This window comes from Colletotrichum godetiae (assembly GCF_030913485.1).
Source record: "Colletotrichum godetiae strain CBS 193.32 chromosome Unknown BDP55scaffold_22, whole genome shotgun sequence".
Lineage (NCBI taxonomy): Eukaryota > Fungi > Ascomycota > Sordariomycetes > Glomerellales > Glomerellaceae > Colletotrichum > Colletotrichum godetiae.
The window spans coordinates 236,855-253,959 of record NW_026851270.1 but is presented as its reverse complement, the minus strand read 5'-3'; the positions used below and the strand labels follow the sequence as shown (position 1 = coordinate 253,959).

Here is a 17,105-nt window from a genome sequence, read left to right as displayed (position 1 = left end):
CTGTGAAAGTCTGCTCAAAGCAGGGGTCAGAGACATTGTAGTTCCACGATCCAACGGCTTCGGCACAGCCTGAGTCGCAGACAGCCGTGAGGTTGTCATCGGTCCACCAGTAGTTCTCCAGGTTCATCGTCATCTGCAGTAACGTCTGGTCACATTCTGGAATAGTTTGGTTTCTATCTCATTGATCAGCACAGGTAACCCAAACGATATTTTGAGGCTAAGGCGCTGACAATGCTGCAATGCAGTCTGATGTGACGTTCAGTGACTTGGCGAGCTTATCACCATTGATGGCTGGGTAAAGATTGAATGAGTGACATGTTTGAAGAAAACTAAGCGCAACGAACAGAACCCAGAATGAGTGACTCTCCATGACGATAAAAATTGCCTAGAGCGGCGGGCTCTATGCTGGTAAGGAATGGACAGGCACAGGATTGGTACTGCGGCTCATCTCATGAGCGAAGCCTTGGGTATATGGACCTTGAACTCATTTACCGGGAGAGAAAGACATTGATAGATGATTATCTGGCTCTGTTCTCTCTTCGATGTTGTCGGCATCAGAATCGGCACTAATGGAGCGGAAATTGGTCTGACAACAATGATCCCAAACCTCTAAGTGAAGTTGCATTAGGCTGCAGCTTCGAAGTATGGGGCCTGCAAGGAACGCTTTACCCTAGCCATATGATATCGAAGCCGAGGGGATTGAAGAAGTGCACGCGACGGAAGTGCTTTCTGCAGGGTTGAAATCCTTGCCGGAGTCGGGTTTCCCGCAAATGAGTCGGTAATCGCATCTTTCTTCCTTTACGCGAGCTGCGGCGCCGTTTGATAGGTCTGGTTGCTAGTTCAGACTGCAAGGAAAAGGAGTTGTCTCAATCTGTCTTGCCTCCAAGTAAGCACGACGGGCCGAAGCCGTGCTGTAGCCTGCGGCACAGCAGTCATCTGGACTCAAAAAGTGGTTCATGTCAGCGGCAATTTCGTGCCGAGGCGAGCCAAGAATGGCCAAGAGTAGCCAAGTCCAGGTAAGCTTTTTTGTGACAGGGGCCGGGGGTTAGATGAGATTCTCCGCCCAACAAGGCTTTGAAGGGTCACATCGCCAGCTCTATGCAACCGACCTGCTTACTCCCTGCGGCCGTTGTTATTGAATTTGGGATGGCTTCGGAAGCAAGTGAGATGCTGATTTAGTCAAAAGAGGGTCATTTTATATCAATACAGGTCAGGCTGACGAGGAACTTCTGCCAAACCAGTCAAAGCCGCCGAGACCGTCTAATCATCAAAGTCTCGATCCACATGTTGAGGGTGTTCAAGGGTGACTTGTTTGATAATCTATAGTCTGCTCTGGGTACGTCCATCTGGACAAGGCTACATCCGACGCTACATGTATCCATAGCATCAGCTCAATCTCACTCTGCATCAAATGACCCGAGTCGAAATGCAACCACAACCCCTGCAGTCCTGGCTGGATCAGGAGTGAGCAAGCGAGCACGCTTTCCTTGCCTGTTGGTGAGCCACACGCCGGTTCTCGATCTTGAAGAGCTGGGTACTGCATTTGATGCAATTGCCATATTTGTGTCTGGGGGGCTGCCGTTTTGCTCTTGAAACTCTTTCGCTACTGAGTTACGCATCATTTTAGACTCCAAAGAGTCGTCCAAGGCCACGGGGATGTTTCCACTCATTCTTCTTTACGCCTTCGTGGCAGCCATTCCTTTCCTCATCTCAGCCGTTCCTTTAGACTCTAGCAACCACGTCGCGCCTATCACTCCTTTTGTCATTCCTTCTCTTGACCACCTTCTTACCGGACGAGCCCTTCCGACTGGCACATGCAACGCAGACACTCCATGTGAGAATGCGGCTTGCTGTGGTACCAATGGGCTTTGCGGCTACTCTCCAACAGAGTGCGGCAAGGGCAACTGCACGTCGAACTGTGATGCCAAAGCTCAATGTGGCCAGTACGGCAAAGTAGGCGCTCAGGAATGCCCTTTGAGTGTCTGCTGTTCTGAGTTCGGGTGAGTGGTAGAGTTGATGAATCTTCACTACTCCATGTCAGTCATGCATTTGCTGATCAAATATGCACCAGGTTCTGCGGTTCCACAAGTGATTTCTGCGGTAAAGGCTGCCAAAAAGATTTTGGCGGTTGCGGCAATGTGACAAGACCATCCTGTTCAGGCAATTCTGTCTCCAAGCGCACAATTGGTTACTACGAAGGATGGTCAAACACCCGCACTTGCCAAGCAGTGTCGCCGGAGGATCTCAACCTGAACGGATTTTCTCACATCAACTTTGCTTTTGCATTCTTCGACCCGCAGACTTTCCAGATTGCTCCCATGGACACCGAGACTGGGAAACTTTACAGCCGCTTCACAGCACTCAAGAAGAACAACGCCGGGCTAGAAGCCTGGATCTCCGTTGGCGGCTGGTCTTTCACTGATCCAGGAGCTACTAGGACAGCCTTCAGCGACATGACGAGCACGTCTGGAAACAGGCAAAAGTTCATTTCTGGTCTGATTGACTTCATGGAGCACGTAAGTATACCTTCAGCAATCCTTATTTCTTGCCTTAAGCTAACAATGATCGACTTATAGTATGGCTTCGACGGCGTTGATCTTGATTGGGAGTACCCTCAAGCCGACGACAGAGGCGGCGTCACAGCAGACAAGAAGAACTATGCTCTGCTTACCAAGGAGCTCAGGGCTGCTTTTGGTAAGTTCTTTTCATATTATCTCATGATAATTCGGCTTGATTAACCCGCGCCAGGCTCCCGCTACGGAATTTCAATGACGCTGCCGACGTCATATTGGTATCTTCAGCATTTTGATCTTGCATCGATTGCGGCAGATATCGATTGGTTCAACTTCATGGCCTACGACTGTGAGTCTCGCCCAAGTACCATTACAACACCACGAACCCCTAGACTAACAACACTTGGAAGTGCACGGAACTTGGGACGCTGCGTCCAAGTTTGTCGGGCCTTACCTTGCACCCCATACCAATGTTACTGAGATCGATATGGGTCTCGATCTCTTGTGGAGAGCTGGCGTTAAGCCTGCCAAGGTCATTCTGGGCCTTGGGTGGTACGGACGCAGCTTCACACTCTCTGACCCCTCTTGCAACAAACCTAATGGCGTTTGCCAATTTTCAGGCGGTGCCTTGGCAGGGCAGTGTTCTAACGCATCGGGCATCTTGACTCTGCAAGAGATCAACTCGGTCATTGACTACAACGGCGTCAAGCCCGTGTGGGACAAGGACGCCATGGTGAAGTGGATTACCTGGGATGACAACCAGTGGGTCTCGTACGACGACGACGACACCTTTGAGCAGAAGCGCAAGTTTGCCAACTCCCACTGCTTGGGAGGCACGATGGTGAGTGTAGCTTCTGTGTCTATCTCATATAGTTTTCAAGCTGATTCAGTGATTCAGGTCTGGGCCATGGATCAAAGAGACCAGGGAGAGGACAACGGCCTGGCTCCCGCATCCGGAGTCACGACTGGTCAGCAAGAGGATGCCCAAGAAATGGCTCAAGGACTTGCAGCCGGAGTCTCATGCTACACGACAGATTGCGGAGCGAGCTGCAAGAAGGGCACTAATCCAGTCACTCAGATGAATGGACAGCCTGGTATGCTCTCAACCAGTGATCGCTGCGATAAGAACAAGTATCGCACCCTCTGCTGCGATGATGGCACAACGATGGGCACTTGCAAGTGGCGTGGCTACCGCGGTCTAGGTCTATCGTGCATGAGTGGCTGCGATGACGAGGAGACTGAGGTCCTACAGGATACGAATAACCACAGCAAGAACGGCGACCAGACATGCACTGGGGGTATCCAAAGTTACTGCTGTAAGGGCTTCGAATCAGCTCCGACGAAAGAAGAGCTAGAGGAGGAGGCTAAAGAAAAGGCCGAGGAGCTGGCCGAGGAGGCGGCTGAACAAGCAGCTCTCGACATTGCAGCCAAGGCTTTCTGTCGACTCGCCATTCCTGCTCTCTTGGCACCCCTGGAGTTGATCGAAGCCGCCATCCCGATTATTGGTACGTTAAGCGACTTCTATAACTTCTTCAAATCGCTCTTGAATGTTCTATGCTAATGAGTTTAGGCGAAATCCTGGATATCGCTGAGATTGCTGCGACGCCAGCCCTGATTCAACTTTGCACTGATGGCATCGAGAAAGAGGGCAAAGCTGTGTTCAAGGTTTTCGGCAAGGAACACTCCGTTTCGTTCGACAAGCCGTCCAAGACAGTGTCACGGCCGCCAAAGTCTAGCCATGTAAGTTTCTTTTCCACCTTTTTCTGGGCTTTACACTTGGCCAAGTGCTGACATCCACAAGTCATCGGCAAAAACCTCTTCATGTCCTTCCAACGTCAAGCGAGCAGATGACGGGAGACCTTGCAAAAGACAAAAGCGCTACATGACTTCGCATCGAACTAGTGAAATCGTAGTATCGACCAGCAGGCTTCCAGGCAACGGCTACAAGATTCCTTGCGCCGGTGGTAACGGTGTCTATCCGGAGGCTTGTAAGAACTACAAGTCCATCGTGGATAACTACCCCAAGTACAAGACCATCACTTGCCCTTACCGCAAGGTCGACGATAAGAAACGCCCCATCACGGGAACCTTTAATCGACAGCGGTCGACGGCACTCTGGGATCCCGTCATCAATGCGCCTAACGGATGCTCTCCAGACGAATACCCGCCAGCGGTCATGGCACCTGTGAACGATGGGTACAGCTTACTCACTTCTATGATCAAGGATGGTGACACGGAGGTACGGAGATTCCTTAGTGCGAAGCCACCTTCGGTAGATGGTCAGATGGTTCGTTATCTCGACCTCGTCGACAACCGGGAAGCCGGAAAGATCTTTGACAAATGCCGACAACCACCTGTGGCCACTGATTTAGACACTACCGTCACCGTCATCAACCCAGATGCCCGAGTCCCCATCGAGTGGCATCTGACCAAGGTGGCACTCTCACGTCTCGTCTGGGAACTCGACTTTGACGGCCTCCCTGATGACTCTGACGATTACGGTATCGCGGACAATATCTGTGTACCGACGATCAACGGAGTAAAGCACCCCGGCTACGCTCTCCTCAATGAGGATGTCTACTTTGATAGTCACCAGGAGGAAGCAGACCTGAGAGACACGTGGCCCAATGGTCCTGCGCAGAAGCGTTGGGTCGAGCCAGCAGGCTTGGTGGTGGAGGGTGTCAACTCCACACGGGTGGCAACGCCAGAGGAGCTGCGCGATCACCTCGGCTTCGATGAGTGCACGAATAGCAATTGCTCGCGAGAGATTGAGAAGCTGAAAGATGTGGCCAGAAGGTTCAGAGACACGGCCGAGATGGTGGCCAACTCGCCTGCTGAAGCGCCGGCCCCTGAGCCAACACCGGTCCATGAACACAGCGTCGTTCAAGCCCTTCCTCCGAGTCAACCTGGACGGTCGTTCGACTCTGATATTCCTATGTATACTGGTATTTGATATGGTCATATCTTAACAGTATATTCAAATACAACTCACAAACTCTGATGATATTCTTACCTCTACTTGTGATGTGCATGTGCCGCTTGATTGATCCTTCCACTAGATGTCTGCCTTTTTCACCCATTCCACTAGTTTCTTGCGGCCCTCCTCACTGTTGTAGTCTTCTGGCCATCCGTTCTGGACAAGAATCTCTTTAAGTTCCTTGAAGAAAAGTCAGTCAGTCCCGGTCAGACTAGGCACAACACTGCTTACTTTTGTTTCCTCACTCCAATGATCTTTCGACAGGACGCCTGGGTCGTCGTGACGGGGAAGGCCAAAGTACTTAAACGCCTTGAACTTGTCGAGTATCCCCTCCAGCCACGCCTTCAGGGGAAGAGTGATGTCGTCACACAATGTCTCTCTCCATATCCGAGGATCGCCCTCTTCATATCGCCCCACCGGCTCGGGATACACAGGTCCCGTGATGATATACTTCGTCACTGTGCCGTCCATCGTGTCCAGTAGCCATATGTCACCGTCTCTGTTTACACTCATAGTGAGAGGGATCACCCAAGGCGGAAAGCCCTCAAACGACTGAAGGTCATGAGATAGAGCATGCAGCCATTTGGGCTTAAACACTCCAACGGCTGGTATCAAAGATACGGCGGTACGGTAGTTGATGGGGAATGTTTCCGGAGTGATCCAAAGGGGAATGCCGTCAATGTACGGCAGATGCCTGATTAATTCCACGACTCGTCGGTGACAATTTCGCATCCCAGTGGCCGCGAGCGCCTCCGGGGTGATTTCTGGCCAACCCCCCGACGGCGCGTGACGAACTAGAGAGGGGTCGATATGCGGCAGACTCCGGTAGAAAGATGTGAGAGAGGCGATGATGTTGTCGCGGGAGAATCGAGGCTGTTGGCCCGGAAGTCGTGGGTCGGGTGGGAGATCTTGGGGGTCCGGAACAGTCTCCATCTTGGCATTGGTCTTGGCATCCGATGATGGGCGACGCAAAAGGTTGATGGGGAGAACCAAGAGTCTCTGCTCACTCAGGGAACCCCGCGCATCCAGTAGCTTAGTAAGCCTCCAGGGTGAGTATCAAAATGTCTCTTCCAGGCCTCCTGTCTACAGGCAAGCCGATGCTTAGGTAATGTGAGAGTACACCTTCATTCAAGCGCGAAGAAGCATCTTTCTTTCAACTAATACCTTACCAGCAACGGTATTATGGCCACAAACACGCCGCGTACTCGGGATACTTCCCCGGCACGCCATAAATCTGACTCAGATCATCACTGAACATTTGCGGCCCCTTCAAGAACGCGTCCTTCTCCTTGGAAATCTCCTTGGTAAAGAGATGCCTCTTCAGCGCTACGTTCCACGCAAAGCTCGAAGGTCCCACGCCTCCGAACTGAGCCGCTCCCAACATGACGAGGAAGTCAATTATGCCTTTCTGATCCCATGTCAACGCATCTAGCCTCTTGCGATTCTTTCCCGTCAGCAGGTCATGCTTCGTCACGACCCGCACCCCGCGCGGCACCGCGTCCGCCTCGAGCGTCGCCACCTGCGTCTCGTTCCCGGACGCGACGTACATGACTGACAAGCCCCATCGACTCGCCTGGTCAAAGAACGCGTCCGTCTGCTTGCTATAATCGGTCCACTGGCGCATCGGATCCACCGGATTCCAGCTGTCGAGCGCGTCCTTCTCGGTGAACAGGTGCGCGCCGAAGAAGTGCCGGTTGATGCTGAGGATCGTGGCGGTCGCGAGCTGCTGGACGTCCGCGCGGAACTCGAGAATGGTGCCAAAGGTCGTCGCGAAGACCTCGCCGTCGCTGTTGGTCGGGTAAGTGAGGTATGACCGGCCGAGGTCCACCATCATCGGGCCCTCCGTGGGACGCCCGGTCGGCGCGGTGTCGGTGGTGTTGTTGATGTCTTCGAGCCACTGGTGGAGCTGCGATTGCCACTTTTCCGGATGCTCAATGCCCGTGCTGGCGATTTGCTCCTCATCGACAAGGGATTCCGGGAAGAGGCCGAGGGACCATGTTCGTGCTGGTCCAAGGGATTCGTAGACCTCGTCGGTGTCGTTGTAGAGCCGCAGCTGGGGGCATGAGAGGTGCAGCGAGTCGATGAAGTGTTGCCTGTCAAAGAGGTACTCCATCTCCTGTCTCCGCCCCGTCCAGATGTGGGAGATGTCCGAGTCGCTGCGCTTGAAGATGCGCGGCATGACCAACGAGCCCCCGGCCAGCATCGTGTATCGTACGCAGTTCAAGATCGAGTTGCGGATATTCCCAATCCCGCCGATATTGTTGTCGCATGTAAACACAACCTGCATTGCCTTTCCCGTATCCCACTCCGTCTTGTCGCAAACCGCTCGAATGACGTCCGAATTGATCGGCTCGAAGTCAAAGATGCCCTGATGAGATAATCGCGGAATCCACGGAAGGCTCGAATCTATGCCAACACGGTCGAGACCCAGCTGTTCACGGAAGATCCACAGGAACAGGAAAAAGACGCTCACTCCAGCCGCATTGATTAAGCGTCTGGCGCGGCTGAAGCGCCGTGCTGGGTACCCTCCGATGATGCTCATGATGTGGTTTTTGTGGGTAGGACTGCGACTGGAGCTGCCTCTAGAACGGATACCCATGGGGAAAGGCGAAGGATCTTGAGTGAGGTTTTGAGGGTTTTCCCACGAAGGAGGGTTGATCCCTTGTGTGCCAACGCTGCGTTCCAGAGCATCGCTTCAGGGTTGCAGGCCACCCCTTTCATGGCTACACAAGACGCGTCTGGTGGTGACTTACTATCGCGTTTGCTTAAATGAGAATAGAAGGTTAGCTCAGTTGTCACTGTCGTAGATCCCACCGCCGTCATATCAATAGTTTAGCACAAAGCGGAAGCTAAATCAGAACGCTCGGACACTGTGGGATTCGGGGCCTGATAGCTCTTCGGGGCATATTCCGATGAGCAAAGCGACAGAAACATTGCTCACTATTGAGCTTTCCCAGGAGGTATCTGGTTGGAATGCTAAGAGCATGCGTGGTCCACAACATGTCACCCCCTACAGAAAAATGGTCGCATTTCATCCCTTTCGTCCTACAGATGTTGTGAAACTAGATCATTAGAGGACAGTGGTTCGTTCCGGAATGAGCCAATGAAGAGGCGCTCCGATCTGCTCGACAAGCTACGCGGCAACCAACAGGAACATGGTGGGTCTTTCCACATTCATACTTGAGTATGGTTCAATACGTAAGGGTGTCAAATGTACTAAGCCATGATTGGAGGTTATGTTGCTTAGATGTGCTCGAGTTGGAGCTTTCTCAAAGGCTCAGAAGAAACACATCGTCACGTCGAGAGGCTGATACATCTTGACATAAGTTTCTTACATATCCAGGCGGCATCAAGGTACCTTGGCCAGAGGCTGTGTTATGGCCAAAAGGGTGATACGATATCAAGTCAAAATAAAAATAAAATAAAAACCACCCGGAGGCAACCGAGCAAGTCTCTGCTTTCCTCCATCTGATCCGTTCTTTCAAGATGCGGGCGATGGGTGTGCTCAGGCCTCGTTCAACGTTGCGAACCCCGATGCTGACTGGAGAATCAAAGTGGGGACTCTCGTGGCCCGAAGCTGGTCCGTATCACAACGGCAGAGTGGTTGAGAGATTCCTCACGACAATACGGGTCGTAGCCGGTTTCCTCAATCTCGTGGCAACGCTGTGCATTCTGCTATTTGCCTCGGGCGCTCCCACAGGAATTGGGGTCAAAGGCGCGTTGGCTCCCATGTCACTTGTCATACCTTGGGTTCAAGGGCATCTCGAAACAATCCGATACACTGACAGTAACTGCCACATGACATGGAGTAATTCCAGGAACCTACTTCTAGGCTTTACCATATACCATTCGACAATGAGTGTAGATATACGGCGGTGCTGATGGTCTTCATGCAGATAGACCTCGTTGAGTTGCATTGGTGTCATATGCAGGCAGCTTTGTTTACCTTGGGCCAAGATTCTTCTACGGTCACGATATAGGTGCGAGCACCGCCTATCGGAATCAATTTGATGCCAGTTTCCCGCACTTTTTGTCATCACCCAAGATTAGTCAACAGCTGTCAGGAAAGATATAGATGACTTAGTCCAGGAACACTTGCTTCGGTATCCACTCCCGAAACCTGGGAACCATGCGCTACCGCGGGCCTTGCTCGGCACTGTGCCGATGGGCTGAGGATCGTCACCAGGGGACCCCATTGTTTAAGAGCTTCCAGAATGGAGCTGATGCTTCGTCTGTTGCACCTCAGATCGTTCGAATAGTCAATCTTGCAGGATTGAAGTATAGGATCGGGACATTAGTGCAACGCAATCCTTACGATTGGGAAGTCGAGGTTCTTCCAGGCTCCCGCCTCTCATTAGCACTTGTCTGAGTTTCCGACATTCAAGGAATCCCGCCGGCTTTACAAGCAAAACATTATGAGTAAAACGCTCACTAAACCATTGGTCATTCCCTAATCCGACTGCGACTTCCCGGTTCTGGTCATTGCCAATGGTATCGAGCAGGGATGAACAAGGGTCTATAGTAATAGAGTTTCTTAGCATTGAGGCACATGGCGCAGTTTGGATGAACTCCTATCAGTGTTGCAACGGGCTATTTCTCCTACCAAGAGCCACTCAATCTATCTGATTATCGGCATTTCTTTCCACTGCAATCCGCTTCGTCTATAAGATCATTCTGATCGACACCCTCAAAATCGTTCCTCCCTACGGCTATCTCACGGACATACAAATCACGTCAAACATCACAACAGACAACAGCACAAGACAATGCGAACATCCTCATTACTCGCCTTCGGCGTCAGCGCCCTGGCCTGGACAACAAGTGCCCTTGCTCCGCGTCAAGGCTCCGCGCCGTATTGCCCTCCTCGACCAGCAACACCCGAACAGCAAAAGGTCATTCTCGCAGAGTTTATGCAAGCCTTCTACGAAGAACGAAACGCGACCAAGGCCCTCTTGAACCACGTCGCCGAAGACTACATCCAGCACAACCCTGGCGCCCTCTCCGGCCGCGCGAACTCTCTTGCGGTCCTCGAACCCTTCATTTCCCCGAACACGGTCAACTACACCATCATGAACAAGAACTTCCAAGACAATATTGCATTTATTCACTACCGGATGGATCTTGTGGGCGGAGGACAGCCGTTCGCCGTGGTGGATGTTTTCAGATTCAACGGAACTTGCGTCATGGAACATTGGGACGTAGCGCAGCAGCGAACTGCAAACTCAACAAATCCGATTGCGTTGTTTTAGACCATGTGGAAGTTGCTGCATTCATGACAGTCGGCATATAGATAATGCACAATCATCAACTTTTGGCTCCTACAGCTATGATGAAGCTAGACGAATCGCTCGTGCTCGAAGAATACCCTGCCTCCTGAATGGGGCAAGTCGCTATCCATAAGTTCACGACACCTCTTTGGTCCTCCTTGAGCACTCGTGACCTCAGTTTTCCTCTTCTACATGTGTGTAAGCCAAAATTTCGCAATTCATGCGGGCCAAGTAATATCAAACAGGTGTTTACATCACTTGTCACATGCAATCCTCTAGGTTTCTTGTCCACCACGGAGCGTCGGAGAGGGCCGAGGGGTGGGGAAAGTCGCGGACGTCTCGGTCTCTGCACCGGCTTGACTACCGGTTAAGGAAGGTGGGAATAGAAGGACGGCAGAGCAGCGGATGTATAGATTTACTCCGAGTCCTTGGCTGATAGTGGAGCAGGTGTACTTCTATTCTATGTACGCAAGTCTGGTCTGCACCTTTCGGGTTTCCCTTGATTGGGCACTCAGTGATAAACGGCAAAATTGAAAGTATAATTTGCGGTATTCATGAAATGAAAATGTTTTGCTGGGTGCGGTACTGTTAAATTAGAAAAGAACGCATTTTTGGTGAAATGAGTCAGTAAGTTATCATCAACCGGACACTTTCTTATATTTTCCTCAATGGTCTCTAATTTTCTACATTCTAATCCAGAGCTCAGAGATTCCAGAATTTTATTTCCAGTAAGCCCTCTTCTTGTAAGACTTTGCGCTTGCCCCAGAGGCGAAGCCTTGCCTTCTCCCTACAAGACCTTGAGCCCCAATGATAGTCGTGCTGTTGACATTCAAAACAGTTGACCATGATGGTTCCTGCACAAAGATCGTAGAGTCTCCTCTTTGTCAGATCGCAGCATTTCCCGTTCACAAACGAGACAATGTCGTACCCGACCGAGTTGGGGTGTTCGCAAATCTCCCGGGCAGTCTGAACCGGTATCTCGATCAAGTCCAGGTGATCAGGATCCATATTTGAGCCTTGTCTCTTGCTTGGGCGCGTCGAACGAGCTCTCCTTCTCCTTCGATACTCCTTTTCGGATTCGCCTTGCTGAACGAACACGCCATCATTGTACTTGAACCGATTGAGGGCGTCGATAGGATCTTCATTCGTGCCCTCAGGTTTCGGGTTGAGAGAGTCCTTGTTGTACTTCAAAACTGGGTAGAAGAATAGTACGACTCCGTCTAGGATGAGGTGCTTCCAGAACGAGTAACGAGGTGCGCTTTTACACATGTAGGCCAGCTCGCTGTTGTATTACTTCAACTTGTCAGGCGAAGGCAGCATGTCTCTGAGGTGAAAATTCATGGCTCTGGCGTCCAAGCTTGGGTGGAAGTGGTCCTAGTCCAACCAAACGCACTTGGACATGAGATTGTCTCCTTTGAACTTCTTCTGGCTGTGGTACCAGGCTTGGCCGCATATGTATCCAGTATCGCCGTAGACCGTCGCGCCAAGCCGGCCATTGGAAACTTGGACCATGGCGATGCAGGTCGCATCGGTACCGTGGCTCAACATGATGTATTGAGGATCAGATATGGTTCCGTCATTCTCATTGTTCGGTATCTTGACGGTCCGCTCACTGCTCTGGGCTATCTTGTCACCTAGCTTGGTGCGGTATCGCCCGATTCTCTTGTCATTATCGTCCCAAATGGCAACATCGGGGAAAACGCCACCAGCATCCTTGAGATCGCCTCCAGCTCCCGTCACTACGGTCACCCAAGTTTCCGCGATGGGTTTCTCAGTGATGGCTTCTATGATGACGAACGCTGCAGGCATAAAGGTGCCGACAGAATTGAGTGTGAATCTCAGGTGGCCGTTCACCCATGTCGTCAGCAGTGCCATCAACGGCAACCTCGGGCATCAAGTCAGGATTAGAAGGTTGGTATTGAGTTGTACCAAAAGCCCTGAGACTTGACGGCAACAATGGAGCTCAAATACTGTAGGAAGATGTTGGAGCTTTAAGACTTGTAGTCTTGCAATAAATTCTGATCTTGGATGCACCCGTCAAACTTTCATCTGTTCTATGGACTTCGAGTACATGAGGATTGGTCACACTGAAAGACCTTCCATAGTCCCTCAGAGAGGATGGCGCATCATTACGAAGTTTAGGCCACGGGCTTTTCGTTACGCGACGGATTCTGTAATACATGTTAAGGGAAGTGTCTACTGCATGCGGGTTGGCGGTCACACTAGAAAGATGCTCCTCAATCAACTTCAATGAACCATAGGTCATGTGGCACCAGAGACATTCTTTTATTACATGTAGGTGCCTTCACTTTCCCTTTACCATCGCCAGCTTCCACTGCATCTTTCGCCTAACCGATGTAGAGCCGTGCTGACAGACTGTCCGCAAGCCTCTGCTGGGTAATCAACTCGTACGCCCAGTCTCAAACGAATTCTGACACAGGTTCAAATTTGAATATGTATATAACACATTGGAGATTGAGGCCGAATGTGCAAACAAAAATTGGATAAGATTAAATATGTAGTAGAAATCCTCCGCTCTAGTTGCCATGACCTTTAAGTGTACAGTTTCAACAAATGAGGTGACCAACAAGTCGACCTGTGCAAAGCCTACAACAAACACCATGCTCTAGATATTAAAGGAGTGAAGAAGAAATGGATCGATCAAATCATCGAAGACTTCGCTTATTTGGAGCAGAAGGACCAGGAGCTCTCAATGCTCCACGAGAATCCAGCGGAGAAAGAAGGAGTGTAGGAAGCAGCGGAAGGGTTGTACTTCTGGGTGAATAGACTGCAGTAGGTACCCTTGGCAACACCGTTCTGCTTGACCATGAAGGCGTTGAAGAAGTTGCACTTCAGAGGGCTGTAGCCGAGGAAGCTGGCCCAGGTGCTGAGGCCAACGGACTTGGAGTTCTGGGCGTTCTGGGCAGCAGCGTAGGTAGCGCAGAGGCTGGCATCGAAGGGACCGGGGAAGAACTTCTGTCCCATGCAGGTGCTTGGGTGGGAGTGGACGACACCGCCGCAGCCCTGGGGGTTGGTCCAGCCGGAGGGGCTAGTGGGAGTGGTGGTGTTGGTCTTCTCGTAGCCGTTGGAACCGGTGATCACGACCTGGAAGCCGTCACGAGTACCGCCAGTGTTGGTAGCAGCAGCCTTGTCGACGCCGGATCCCCATAAAGTGCACTTGTAGTTGGTGATGGAAGCAGGGTTGGTGCAGGAGCAGCCGGAAGGGTTGATAGAAGGATCACGCTCGACATAGATGTTGATACCCGTGCACAGGTTGGTGGCGTCACACTTGGCGGCGCAGGCAGCGACGTCGTAGCTCTTCAGAGTGTAGAGACCGAGGTAGCTGTTGGCGTTGACAGCGGCGCTCAAATCCTTGAAGGTGTTGGCGTATCCTGAAGGGTTGGCGGCTGACTGAGCCTCCTTGTGGAATTGAGCGAAGGACTGGAAAGCGTCGACGGTATCGGGCTGAACCTGGGTGCCGTATCCATCGGGCTGGACAGCGCAAGGGTCCTCAGGGTTGATGAAACCGCAGTAAGTGCCAACCTCGAAAGGCGCAGAGCAAGCAGAAGCGGTGGTGAACGCGTTGGTGTTGGTCCAGCTGACCGGAGTGCAGGTCGAGGGAGCTGTAGGAGCAGTGGTAATGGTAGCGGCAGACGTGGTGGTCACGGCCGGAGTCGTGACAGCAGCTGTAGTCTTGGGAGAGGTGACGGCAGCGGGGGTAGTTGACGTCGTGCAGATGGAAGTAGTCTTGGCAGACGAAGTGGTGGAAGGGGATCCCCAGCAGAGGCCAAAGAAGCAGAAAGTGCGCTTGTCAAGGCCACGAGCCGCGATGGACTGAGTGGCACTGGCAGAGGCGACGCCCGTGACAGCGGCGGCAGCAGAGGAAGAGGCAGCTGCAGCATTGTAGACGCCAGTCTGGCCAGTGGCAAGTGCAGGAGGTCCAGTCAGGGTTGGTGCAGCGGCACCCATAATGGCATCGAAGTCCATGGGCGCGACGGTGGTGGGCGCGGCCGACGCGATAGCCGCGAGGGCAATGAGGTTCAGGGAGTAGCGCATGTTGACAAGTTGGAGCTGGTGTTGAGTGAAAGCAGGTTGATTGAAAGAATGTTGGTGAAGTAAATGCTCTGATTGAAAAGAGAATGTAATACTCAAGGTGAGAAATGATCGAAGCTGCTGAGTTGAAGAGAGGATAATTGAATCAACCTGGCGATGAGTGCTGGTTATATAATGTTGTTATGGCCATAGGTGACGGCGTATTTTGACATCGCGGGTTTAGACTACATTGAGCTGACATTTCTTCTTTGGAGCGTATTCCGGCACCCGTTGGCCGACTGGCGCCTCGTACAAGCTCTGAGCACCTCCTAGAAGTGCGGTCCATCGTATCCGTAGTTCAGGTAGCCAGAGGTCAGAGCTCTTAGTGAACGGTGAGACCGATCTCCGTGCTGTCCTCTCCGTAGTGTCGGCAACTTGTTCGGAGTCGAGAAAGGCCAGTGTAAGTGAGGTCCACATCGTCATTCTCCTGAAGCGCCGTCCCGCTTACTGCTCTCGCGATTCGCGAGTAACGGCAGTCTGGGGCAGCGGGTATGTCGATCCCACAAAGAAAGTGGAATGTTTCAAGAGGTGCTCTATTGGGACTTGGAAACTTTTCCTTTGTTTGCTCTAACCCTGATTCATTGATCGAACTAACAGTGAAGCGGCTCAAAATGGCTGGCTTTGTCCCAATTAGTCTTGAAAACACCAGAGCGGGTAACTCGGGATCTCATGTAACGCTTTGATCCTTGTTCCTGAAAGCTAGGCCTAGTCTAGGTCGCCCGAGCATGATACGACCCCATTAGCTAGCCGTTAGACAGACGCTGCATCAACTAGCATCTTTCAGGTGAGCTGAGGTCCTATGAGCGGCCAGATGGACCAACTGAATGCAAAGGTGGGAATCATCAGATCAACCGCAAGGAAGGGTGGAGTCACTTGTGAGTCTCGCCCGCTCTACCTACACGGTGCAGATACGATTATGCACTCATCCACTTCTCAGCGACGAGACTTCGTGTAAGTCTGACCGGTCAAGGTCATAAACTACACTTGAGTGCCCAAAGTAGTTCCTTGCGGGCACCTGTATCTGCACGTTGTTGAGCGCTTGCGATCACGAGTTGAATGTCCGTTGTTTTCCCGCGTGTAAGTGACAGTATGTAAACATTATTTGTGCAGAATCCGAGGTATTGGCATCTGTGCCAAGCATGTCAATGTGCATGGCGAGCTGGCTGCCGATGGCGCCCAGCGAAGCCAAGAGTCGGGGTCTTCTTGCGGCTTTGATGCTCGACGGGCCGTTGTCGTCCCAGTGATGGCCACGCGTCAGCGACCGTGCTGTAGACGCCCTCGGAAATCGGGATGACGACTTGGATTCAATGGTCTGTGAAGGCTGCCACAATAGCCCTGACTTCTTACATCGAGTAAGGTAGCTTGGCCAGTTCTGTTGATGGTGACCGAGGCTAGGCCAGGATCGTCGTAGTTGCACTGACTTGCATGGCAAGCCACCACGCTATGTATATTTTTGGCAATTCTGGTCAGGTATCATTGCTAGTTTTTCCTTTTCTTCGGTGCAGTGTAACAATGAATGTATGGTCCGACCAGGCTTCACCAGATCTTTTGAGAACCAATTTACGCTACTGGTTCCTGCAGTAGTCCAGAGGCAAATGCACATTAACAAGTTCAAGCTTCGGACTTCTGCATCATGCATGTTGGATGACCCACCAGCCCCTTTGTTTTCGCAGACCAAGTCCTCCATTAGGTAACGCCAAACCTCCATTATGTTTTCCGATGGCAGCAGTTGGCTCATCGGTTGACTAATCATGCGAGTAAGTCTGCACGTGATGATCTAGATGAATGACTTCTCTCCATGCCTTTCTCTAGGTCGGACGGGGTTGGCGATTGATGGCTGTCCTTAGCCTCGGAAGCATCACACTGGGTTTCTGTCACTATATCGCGCGAGATTAGGTTTTCACAGCGCGTGCTCTTTCAGACTATTGCAGCTGTCAGGTCGATTCGACATGAAAAGCCCGGAATGCTTGGACCGCGGAACTTGCCACCACTGTCACAACTGCACGACAATCCCGGTGGTTTGGTTATGACAGTGACAAATCTTTGCTGGCGTACCTGCTTGAGGTCTTCGTAGTCACGCCTGCGGGGAGACTTAGCACCAAACCTTGCATAAGTTTGCAAATTGCAGACAGGATACCACTGGCGGTGATGCAAACGGAAAATCATGGCTTATGTGACGTCTCATAGGTTTTCATATTTCTATTCACTAGAATAGCTGTGGCTCCGTCTCATTACAGTTTACTCGCTCCGATTACT

The 17,105-nt window shown here is 51.7% G+C and overlaps 6 protein-coding genes across 6 annotated transcripts; 2 read left to right on the top strand and 4 right to left on the bottom strand.

The window, feature by feature from the left end:
* Positions 1–1,284: 1,284 nt before the first annotated feature.
* BDP55DRAFT_694154 (family 18 glycosyl hydrolase) lies at positions 1,285–5,466 on the top strand (the record flags this gene model as incomplete). Its single annotated transcript, XM_060577314.1, has 10 exons — positions 1,285–1,303; positions 1,734–1,943; positions 1,980–2,000; positions 2,107–2,516; positions 2,577–2,694; positions 2,749–2,862; positions 2,924–3,354; positions 3,412–4,018; positions 4,084–4,253; positions 4,315–5,466. The coding sequence occupies 10 exons, from the start codon at positions 1,285–1,287 to the stop codon at positions 5,464–5,466; spliced, it is 3,252 nt and encodes a 1,083-aa protein (XP_060429200.1).
* A 102-nt stretch (positions 5,467–5,568) lies between these two features.
* BDP55DRAFT_728977 (uncharacterized protein) lies at positions 5,569–6,423 on the bottom strand (the record flags this gene model as incomplete). The annotated part of the gene is made up of 2 exons (XM_060579511.1): positions 5,569–5,670; positions 5,722–6,423. 2 exons carry the CDS (start codon positions 6,421–6,423, stop codon positions 5,569–5,571), a joined length of 804 nt encoding a protein of 267 aa, XP_060429199.1.
* Positions 6,424–6,456: 33 nt separating this feature from the next.
* On the bottom strand, positions 6,457–8,429 carry BDP55DRAFT_664820 (uncharacterized protein). The gene has a single exon (XM_060574989.1). The coding sequence runs from the start codon at positions 8,087–8,089 to the stop codon at positions 6,671–6,673; it is 1,419 nt and encodes a 472-aa protein (XP_060429198.1). The 5' UTR covers positions 8,090–8,429; the 3' UTR covers positions 6,457–6,670.
* A 1,722-nt stretch (positions 8,430–10,151) lies between these two features.
* BDP55DRAFT_664819 (uncharacterized protein) lies at positions 10,152–10,891 on the top strand. Its single transcript, XM_060574988.1, has one exon. It carries the CDS (start codon positions 10,257–10,259, stop codon positions 10,737–10,739), a length of 483 nt encoding a protein of 160 aa, XP_060429197.1. The 5' UTR covers positions 10,152–10,256; the 3' UTR covers positions 10,740–10,891.
* A 585-nt stretch (positions 10,892–11,476) lies between these two features.
* On the bottom strand, positions 11,477–12,566 carry BDP55DRAFT_744816 (uncharacterized protein; the record flags this gene model as incomplete). Its single annotated transcript, XM_060580524.1, has 4 exons — positions 11,477–11,553; positions 11,585–12,015; positions 12,052–12,114; positions 12,151–12,566. 4 exons carry the CDS (start codon positions 12,564–12,566, stop codon positions 11,477–11,479), a joined length of 987 nt encoding a protein of 328 aa, XP_060429196.1.
* A 528-nt stretch (positions 12,567–13,094) lies between these two features.
* BDP55DRAFT_664817 (uncharacterized protein) lies at positions 13,095–14,937 on the bottom strand. The gene has a single exon (XM_060574987.1). The coding sequence runs from the start codon at positions 14,811–14,813 to the stop codon at positions 13,440–13,442; it is 1,374 nt and encodes a 457-aa protein (XP_060429195.1). The 5' UTR covers positions 14,814–14,937; the 3' UTR covers positions 13,095–13,439.
* Positions 14,938–17,105: the final 2,168 nt, after the last annotated feature.

Coding starts and splice junctions, on each gene's coding strand:
- BDP55DRAFT_664817 (XM_060574987.1), bottom strand. CDS start 14,813: ATGCGCTACTCCCTGAACCTCATTGCCCTCGCGGCTATCGCGTCGGCC.
- BDP55DRAFT_664819 (XM_060574988.1), top strand. CDS start 10,257: ATGCGAACATCCTCATTACTCGCCTTCGGCGTCAGCGCCCTGGCCTGG.
- BDP55DRAFT_664820 (XM_060574989.1), bottom strand. CDS start 8,089: ATGGGTATCCGTTCTAGAGGCAGCTCCAGTCGCAGTCCTACCCACAAA.